Raw genomic sequence first — 10,007 nt, forward strand, 5'->3', positions numbered from 1 at the left:
TTGACATGAACTCTGAATTTCAACAAAAAGAAAAGTTGGATTTGAATTATAACTTTCTGAGTACATTCAATCAATATTTGATTGTAAATCAATGACAAAAAATAAGTAATTCAGAAATAGAGAAATTACAAATATTTTCTTCTATATTTTTTTTCCTTTTGCAGTCATATTTTCAAGGTGTACAAGTTCGAAATGTTGCGTATCTACCATCGTCTTTTTCAAATGTGGTCTAACCATGCGGAAGACCCAAAGACCATTGTTCAGTTGTCCTTTCTTTAAATAAATAAAAACATGATACCCATTTTTCTACTCCTTCCGTCCCCATCCCATGAAAGTTGTCTGAGAGTTATCTAAATTCAGATGTATCTAAATACTAAATGGCATCTACATACATCTAAATTTTCACAAATCTCAGAAAAGTTTCATGAGACGGAGGGAGTATTACTTTCGCGCAGAAACAACTCCTTTAGCAAGGTGTAAGACATATAAAAAAAAGACTGGATACACATCACATCAGCAAGCAGCAAATAACATATACTTCCCGTCTCAGTAAGCTTAAAATAACAAATATTCCAGCATTTCTTTAATCAAATGTTCCATCCCAACTGGTTTCTCTAACAGCTGGCCGAGTGGCCAAGGCATAGGGAGGACGAACAATCAGGTGCTATCTACAGACAATGACTTCACTAGCGATCCATTCAACATACTACCGGGTTCATGTCCATGCCTAGAATGCAGTGAGACGCACAGCTTAGCTAGCCATGGCGCGGCCAGCCCGAACCATACACATCTTTCTTTGTGTACCTCCGATCCCATGACCATGGGACATCTGAAAATAAATCAAAATGTTAGGTTTTAAAGACCAAGGTATGACAGTCATTCATCATTATGACATCAGCTAACCTTCAGCTCCATACAGCCGTGGAGGGAGTTGATACGGCACAGGCAATTTGACAACTTCTGTAGTAGATGGATCTGTTTCTTCATCACCTTGCCAGCAAAGTGTGACCAGCTTGGTCTTGATGTTCTTACCAAGGGCAAGTTTATCCTGGGTACAAATGCGAGTAACCAAGGCTGATGAAAGAGCCAGATCTACAAAGCGATAATAGAATGATAAGAAGGGACCATTTGGTACTACCTGGTTTGAGCGATTCTTCTCTGTGCATGAAAACTGAGGCACACACTGGAGAGTTTTGGGCAAGAACAATACGCCCAACTGAAAGTAAGTCAAATAATAAGGTAAAAAGTCATGATCCCATGATGACTTCAATTATTCAACTAGCAGTGCTTCACAATGAGGTTGTGGACAAAAAACAATAGGAATGCAACAAGCATCATAATTTCGGTACCTCATATGACCGTATCATCAGCTGCGTGTTGTTCTTCTGCAGTGCACCCCAAGCAGCTTTGCTTAAATTTGATGAGGTAAGCAGAAACCATCTGATGGGGATATACAAGATTTTAGGTAAGGAAAACAATTTACCCCCCTCTACTATCAACAGAGTCCAGATTAGGCCCTACAAGTCCAGCTATTTAACCTCCCCAACTTTGAGAATTGGTACAAATCACCTATGGATGGTGCTTTTCAAAGCTCATTGCTGTGCTAGCTATTTAGTACTCCCTCCGTTCCTTTTTAATTGACTCAGATTTAGTACAAAGTTGTACTAAATCTGAGTCAATTAAAAAAGAACGGAGGGAGTATGTGACATCCTGGTCAATTTATTAAAGTGGAAAACCAATAGAGAAGAGGAATACAATGAACTTTTTAAATATATGCTCGGTCAATTTTTAAGCTTACTTGCTGACATGACTCGGATTATTCTGATGGAGCGAACCTAGCTCAGTGAGATGCCATGTAAGCAAAACTATTACCAATACCATCAGTGCTGTGAAAGTCACACTAGTTTTGAAAGTTGACCGTGTTGAATAACTAGTTTTGTAGTGGGTGGTCTAATCTGGACTTCCATGAAAGCAGAGGGGTTAAAGTTGACTTTTTTTCCTTCTGATAATGATCATCAAAGAACTTGCTATAAGAACTTACGCAATATTTTGACCATTGTAACGAGTAAAAGTTTTTATGTGAGGCATAGCACGGCTGATACAAAAATCAAGATCAGAATATCAGTTTCTGTTAGTAGTAAAAGAACTTGGTTCAAAAGAAGAAAAACTGAAAAATTCAGAAAGTAAGGATGCAAATCTTTTGCAGTCGATGCCGATATCAACTAAAGATGTTTACTTGAACTGTGTAGTCCAGAATATATAGTCATAATCATTATATTACATACTAATAATACTACAAAGAAGTTGTATTGTTCAGGTTATAATGGGATCATTCATTGCAACTAAAGCAAAATCCACCTGGTAGAGGATTTTTAAGACCTTATTTTGCCAAGCACTCCAGATGCAATGAAACTAGTAAGCCTCCACACCACAAAGCCACAGCCATGCCATGTAGATCAATCTTCTTGCTTTAGGTGTAATGACAGAATATTGCAGGATAAAAAGAAACTCATCTCCATCCTTGGAAATATGGAATGGAAAGCTTTCTCTTCAAGTGCTATATCACGGCAAAAATTAATTTAAAGGTTAGTTAACACAAATATAAAGGCCAAAGAACAACAGGTATCAGTGTATATTTACTGCCTGAAAAGGGACAGGCCTGATCAGCTCGTCTGGCGATGGAACGCAAAAGGTGCCTACTCCGCAATCCTGCTACCTGAGCACATTCCAGGGCTCCACTTCTTGCCACGCTTGGAAGCTACTGTGGAAAACTTGAGCGCCTCCGCGCGTCAAGTTCTTCCAGTGGTTGGCAAACAAAGATCGATGCTGGACGGCGGAACAGCTGCGACGGCGGGGGCTACAACACCATCCTTGGTGCCTACTTTGCGACCAGGAGCCTGAGTCAATGCAACACCTTGGCTTGGCTCTTCTCGAGGCAGGTCTGGTATGATGCATTGTCCTGGCTTCGACTGGTGGGTCGCCATGAGACAGAACACGCCGAAGCCAATGCGAAAAGGCCTTGCAACTGCATCACTGCTCATGCCTTGGTTAATCTGGAAGCATCGCAACTCGTGCGTCTTCGACGGAGAGCAACCGTCAGTCCAGAGCGTCAACGATAAGATCAAGGCAGAAGCGGCGCTTTGGGCCAGGGCTGGGGCACTTGGCCTTCGCGCCATTTTGCCTGTAGACTGGGATGTGCACTAGTTTGCTGTTAGCAGCACGTTGTAACCCACCCTCCATGGAGGCGTTACCTAGTAACAAACTCTTCTTCTTTGCAATGAAAAGAAACGCAATGTCATTGCGTTTTCTTGAAAAAAGTGTATATTTACTGCCAAGTGCCAAGTTACAAATCTTCCAATCATGGCTATCATGGGAGAAAACTAAACAGCCCAAGCAAATCCTTGTGACATATGGCAAGTATACAACACATAAGGGATTAGCTACATAACCTATTGCGCTGTTCTGAAAACTAAATGAATCTATAGTATGGAGCAGATAATTTGTAGAATGGGTCAATAACCAGTACATGACATCATACTGGATTCGTAAACACTAAAATTTCATTGGACCAACATGATAGCTTTAGCTGCAGGAAAAGAGAGCATACCAACGGCCTACATGGTCTGCTTTCCACCTGGACCAATATTTTCTCAAGAAATCTTTCTCAACATTCTTCTGAGGACTTGGAATGCAACTACCAGCTGCATACCCCTAATATGAAATATGGAACACACGCAAAAAAAAGGTCAATAAGATGGTAATGGACAAGACAAATTGTTATCTTGGATCTTGCCAATATTGATCTAAAAAGTGAACACAAATATTTTATATGTTTCTACTATTTTGGCACCAGCACTGATTCCAACAAGATAAAGGAAGACCAAACATGGGTTATACCTCTATTGAACACCTAACATCTTCCACTGTAGGCCAGACAATCAGTGGTTTACCGATACCCAACGGTGATCCATCCTCTGCTTTACCAGCTGATAACGAGCATGCAAACTCACTCATCCATTTCTCATCAAGTGAACCCAAGGAAGAAAACTGGACGCAAGAAGCAACTAATGTTACACATCCTTCAAGACATTCAAACATGATGAGTAGTAAACGACAAATGCATTATAAACTTCTCAGACAAATGAAAAGGAGTATGAATGCCAGATGTTTTTAGTGAAATTAATCGGGAATACAGTAAGTGATATTATAATTGTAAGGTAGTGCATGATGTTAGTTTCATGCAGACCACTCATTTTACACGCTCCTATAGTACAACATAAAAATTACTATACTTGCTATGCTCTGATGACAGCTTAATACTGAGTGCTATGAAACTGTGAGTCAGGTACTGATTTTTCTAATACACGACAAGGCTGCTAGCCAGGCACCAAGTTTGGCAGCATATCATTTTAAGTTGTTTATTTAAAAAAATCATGGATAAAGTTAAGGTTATTAAGTTTATTTATCACAGCTTGCCAAGTTGCATGCCCTAACAAATTGATAGATGGATCACAAGGAAACGTACCTGATAAATAAGTGGTGACTTACAAAATTGCTTTTCAAATACACACTCTTCAAGAACACTCCTAAGCTTCATATGGCCCCACCTTTTCATATTGGGGCCCACGTGATAACCAGGAACAGACCCGATCAACCTGACCTGCAGAAGTTAGCTGAGACTAATTAATGATAACACAAGGGGAAAAGGTATGAGCTACATGTGTGCTATAGTGGTCAGATATGTTTCAACATTTAAGTATAACTACAGGCAAGTAGCCGCACAATCATGGTTGAAGAGCAGTGGCTGTTTTGTAGTAAATGGGTGCTTGCACAGGCAAGGGTGGAAGACAAAACAACACATCACACCTTCTAACATGTAATGCAATCATCTAGCAAAATGCATGGTAATATTCATTTCAACAACTGCCACAATGGTACAAGACACCTAATCAAAGGATCTGAGAATGGATAATAAATGGAACATTGCAGTCATTTTGTATGAATGTGGTATATAGCTGGTAAGAGAGGCAGCAGACTTTCAGATGAAGCGGTATATGATTCACAGTGCACATAGATAATATAATTCAGTGCTAGTGGCCACATGATTTAGAAATTGCCATCATTTATCAAGCAAATCCAGAGTTAATAGAATCCTAGCACAAAGTCAATAACTGACATTTAACAGAACGCTACTTCATTTGATAAGCCAATGGTCGTTTTCTTTTCATTTCCCTTTTCATCCTATGTAAGGATAATAATTTGAAAAATGAACACAATTTATGATTCAGCTTGTCTCACTGTCTCACAAGGCTTAAAAGTAAATGCAAGATTAAAGAAATATACCAACCGTTGAGCTACTATAATCAAATTTCCTAAAGAATGCTGCATTGATGTTGACATCACCAGCAACTGGGAGATTTAACCTGAACTCAGGCCACTGCATCATCATAGACAAGATAGAGTTGGTCAAAATTTAACTACAGGGACAAAGTAATGCAAAGTAGCAGATAGAATCAACTATAGGGAGGGGTTTCTAACAGGCTAAAAGCTAGAAACTTTCAAGATAAGCTATCTGGATATGATCTGTGAAAGCCAAACAGTTCAAAGATACTAAATTACACTAGGATTTATCAGAGAGGGATAAAAATTGCTACAGAACAAAGTTCCATGCAAGACCAGATCATGTTTCATGATCTGTAGAAAACCCATTAAACTTGTTTAAGGCATATTTTATGATGAACGTGAGACATGACATCAGTTATACACGACTGACTGATTTTCGCAAGAGATATGATAAAAATCATGTACTAAGTTATGTCATTATAATTATAAGTTTATAACAGATCAGTGTTTCCATTGATTCCTAGACCTTAATCCGACTGAAAGCAAGTAAATATTTCCCCATCCAATCTACTTTACTATATCCATAAATATATTATGTAGTAGTACACCACAAGATACAAACACAAGTTCCTAGTGCCTATTATGAATGTTTTGACTTTTTAAAGCTGCACATAGTTATTTACTCCATTCGTTTTCAGGTAAGGTTGAGTGACTGTTCCTTTCAATATGTTGATAATAAATTTCAAATCTGAAGGTACTGAAAATAACAATTAATTTATTGAACACAATGAGTATTGAAACAAGAGTTTTTTTTTAGGTGAGTATTGAAACAACAGTCGATTAAATATTCTAGAAGCAAAGAGAATACCCTGCTACCTTAAGTGCCCTGAGATAATCAACCAGGTCATTCTCAAAAGAAATATTTGTATTCATATCATTTGCATCTTTCCAGGGAAAATCTTGCGTCCATAGTCCCTGACTTTTGTTATTCCAGTCAACATGTATCAAATTTGCAGTGTGAACAACAACACGAATCCCTTGAGGGTATACAAGCAGCATGGCCTTTGAATGATGTGTTCCAAATGAAATTGGGAGCGGAGGCTTGTGAAGGATCCAATTAGCAGGCTTTGATTTCTGTACCCAAGCATGCAGTAACATGAAATAAGAAAATAAAACAAGATAATGAATTGTTTAAGCAATTTTGCCACCTTCAAATGCTCCAATGAAGCACCATCCTCTCCATGGAGAACTAGGACATGTGGAACTTTCCTTAGGCTTGGACATGCTGCAACATGGAATATCTGATCACATTACAAAATGATCAAGATAATGAGGAGAAAAGATGCAATGGCATCTCACAATATATAAACCAAACCATCTGGGAATCACAACTTCACTAAGATAGAAGAAATATTGAAAAAAAGACAACATAACATAAGGAAGGGTCCAAGGTATATATATCTTGCTTATTTATGTAGTCTTGCATTACTGTTCAATATATTTAACAAGTACATCAACACATATAAGTTTTTATTCTTAAAAATTGTAACACCCTGATTTTTATGGATTGATTTTTTTTCTCTTTTCCAAAAGAGAAGGATGTTGCAAAGCAGTCAAGTTAATCATGGGATTGACGAGTAACACGGAAGGGTTGGAAACTTATCAGAGCCGACGTTGACCTAGTCGCGTGGCCTTAGTTAGAATGGAAAGCTATAGTATTCGTATGTTAATAAAAAATATAGTTGAATAAAATAATAGGTTTCCTTAATGTTACTCTCGCATTTACAAAAAAATTGTTGATGATTATTCTTCTCTTATTCAAATGTGCGTAGATGGCAGTACCTTCGACGCGGCAGATTGAGGAGTTTGGGCACCTTGGACAGCAGTTTCGAGACATGTTGACTCGGTTGTGACTCTTGACACACCATCCGTACGCCCTGGAGTGAGGAGATTGTTAGAGCTACCTTAGTGATGTATCCGAATCATGCACTACGTGGAAGTCGCGCAATAGCAAAAGGACATCAATTCACTACTGAAGGAGAGGACTTTGTGGATGCCACTGTTCATGTCATTCACCGAGCGATGCATGGGATGGCGGTTACCTTCCAGGACAAGCTACACAACACACCTTCCGTTACTTTGTCTACCGAGACAATGAAGGTGTAATCCGCCAGAACATGATGTACCAGAATGAGGATGATCCTACGCTCGTTCGCATGACATCGCTTAATTTTGGACTAAAGCGTCGCCTAGTTGCGGTCACTGGTATGTTAGACGATGTTCGACATTTTTGCCATCACTACCAGGACCAAGTTGAGACTCTGGAAGAAAGGTTGGTGGAAGCTAACACAACCTTAGCTGCTATTAACGCTGCACGTGAGGCTGCTGGGACTTGTGGAGGACGCCATCACTAGTGCTCACGTGGAAAATGCCGCTGCACAAATCATGCTCATGGGCGCAGGACAAGAGGACCGCTGCAGGACCCTGCACCTAGTGCACAACAACGGAGGGCCAGACACCATCCATGTATAATGGTTACTCGAACGAAGAAGAGCCTTCGTGTGAAGAAGCGCCGTCTGACACTTTGAGCCATCAAGCCACCAATGCAATCCGACTAGTCCGGGAAGAAGTGTCAAATTGGTGGTGAGATGGCTCGAAGTGTCAGGCGGCGCTTCTTCACACGAAGGTTCTTCTTCGTTCGAGTAACCATTATACGTGGATGGTGCCTGGCTCTCCGTCGTTGTGCACTACGTACAAGGTCTGCAGCGGTCCTCTTGTCCTTCGCCCATGAGCACAATTTGTACGATAACATTTTCCACGTGAGCACCAGTGGTGGTGTCCTCCACAAGTCTCACCAGTCTCACATGCAGCGTTAATAGCACCTAAGGTTGTGTTAGCTTCCACCAACCTTTCTTCTACAGTCTCAACTCGGTCCTAGTAGTGATGGCAAAGGTGTCGGACATCGTCCAGTATAATGGTGACAGCAACTAGGTGATGCTCTAGTCCAAAATTAAGTGACGTCATGCGAACGAGTGTAGGATCATCATCATTCTGGTACATCATGTTCTGATGAATTACACACCTATTGTCTCGGTAGGCAAAGTAAAGGAAAGGTGTGTTGCGTAGCTCATCCTGGTAGGTAACCGCCATCCCATGCATCGCTCGGTGAACGACATGAATAGTGGCATCCACAAAGTCCTCTCCTTCAGCAGTGAATCGGTGTCGTCCTTTTGCTACCGCGCGACTTCCACGTGGTGCATGATTCAGATACACCACGAAGGTAGCTCTAACAATCTTCTCGCTCGAGGGCGTACGAATGGTGTGTCTAGACACTTCTAGGTCACGGCTGTAACCCAACCTCGTCAACATGTCTCGAAACTACTATCCAAGATGCCCAAACTCCTGGATCCGCCACGTCGAAGGTACTACCATCTACGCACATTTAATTTAAATAAGAGAAAAATAATCAGCAACAATTTTTTTTGTAAATGCTAAATGAGAGAGACAAGTAACATCAAAGAAACCTATTATTTTTGTCAACTATATTTTTATTAACAAACGAGTACTAAAGTTTTCCATTCTAACTAAGGCCATGCGACTAGGTCAACGTCGGCTCTAATACGACTTCTGTGAGGACCGGAACTTAACTTTCCAACCCCCACTGTGTTACTCGGCAATCCTATGTGAGGATTAACTTGACCCCTTTGCAACATCCTTCGTTTTAGAAAAGAGAAGAAAAAATCAGTCCGTAAAAATCAGGATGTTACAAAAATTTGCTGCAACAGCTCAGACAAATGAGCATTCAACATTTATACACATGAAACAACCTAAGGAAGGTCACAAGGCAATAAGCCAATAACCCAAATGACTCGACGAACCAACAGAAAATGGCCACTCTGATTGTCTGGATACAAAAAGGTACCCTATGATTTAAGTTCATACTAGCATCGACCAAGTAAGAAAATGGATTCATACCAATGAACAGTCATCCCATCAAGAAAGCATGAGTGCAATTCAACAGTCTGGACATAAAATATTATTCATTAACAATGTAGAGAATTATTTCTCCATAATAAATAACTTACCCGTAAGCAACCAATCAATGTCGACCATATAATTTGAGAGTACAGCAAAAAGCACATCACCCTGACAATTCATTCATCATGTAAGAACTTACAGATCAAATCTGACAATGCAGGAAAAAACGAAACAAATGATAAACTACGCTTCTTTGAGATCTTTTTGTGAAATGCCATGGAATAAAGATTCACTGAATGACAAGCAGGAAATCCGCGCATGTTTATTAAAGGTCAAGGAATGAGCTCCCATGCAACATTTATTTCATAATTTGATTAATAGATCCTATTGTAAACAATGATGTCACATGACCTGCTAAACAAAATTAACTGATCTCTCAAGTAACTTCCACTGAAAGTGTTCATGCTGAATGATACCTGAATGACATCTTGAATGGTAACTGCGGAAGTGTTAGTCCATGATGGAAGACCTTGGACACGCATGAGTCGAAAAGTCAATGGGAGTACATCTTTCAAAGGACCGGCAGAATGCGTTCTCTTGCTATTTCTCTCAGAAGAACCAGCACTATCAAGTGAACTTAATGCTTGACCACAAGCCATGCCGAGAACGAGATGTACCCTCTTCCG

General features: G+C 40.0%; 1 protein-coding gene across 1 annotated transcript; it reads right to left on the reverse strand.

The window, feature by feature from the left end:
• Positions 1-513: 513 nt before the first annotated feature.
• On the reverse strand, positions 514-9,915 carry LOC124674378 (tyrosyl-DNA phosphodiesterase 1-like). Its single transcript, XM_047210420.1, has 13 exons — positions 9,798-9,915; positions 9,429-9,489; positions 6,552-6,644; positions 6,220-6,477; positions 5,348-5,437; positions 4,526-4,660; positions 3,898-4,047; positions 3,608-3,711; positions 2,042-2,095; positions 1,350-1,440; positions 1,139-1,216; positions 904-1,048; positions 514-829 (listed from the first exon to the last, which is right to left on the reverse strand). The coding sequence occupies exons 1-13, from the start codon at positions 9,806-9,808 to the stop codon at positions 756-758; spliced, it is 1,344 nt and encodes a 447-aa protein (XP_047066376.1). The 5' UTR covers positions 9,809-9,915; the 3' UTR covers positions 514-755.
• Between the last annotated feature and the right edge of the window lie 92 nt (positions 9,916-10,007).

The sequence above is a fragment of the Lolium rigidum genome, chromosome 7 (assembly GCF_022539505.1).
Source record: "Lolium rigidum isolate FL_2022 chromosome 7, APGP_CSIRO_Lrig_0.1, whole genome shotgun sequence".
NCBI lineage: Eukaryota > Viridiplantae > Streptophyta > Magnoliopsida > Poales > Poaceae > Lolium > Lolium rigidum.

Excerpts from the sequence above, each read along its gene's own strand:
- LOC124674378 (XM_047210420.1), bottom strand. Across the intron at positions 6,478-6,551 it reads CTTCATTGGAGCATTTGAAG|AAATCAAAGCCTGCTAATTG; the intron begins GTGGCAAAATTG and ends GCTTGGGTACAG. Across the intron at positions 4,661-5,347 it reads TTGATTATAGTAGCTCAACG|GTCAGGTTGATCGGGTCTGT; the intron begins GTTGGTATATTT and ends TAACTTCTGCAG.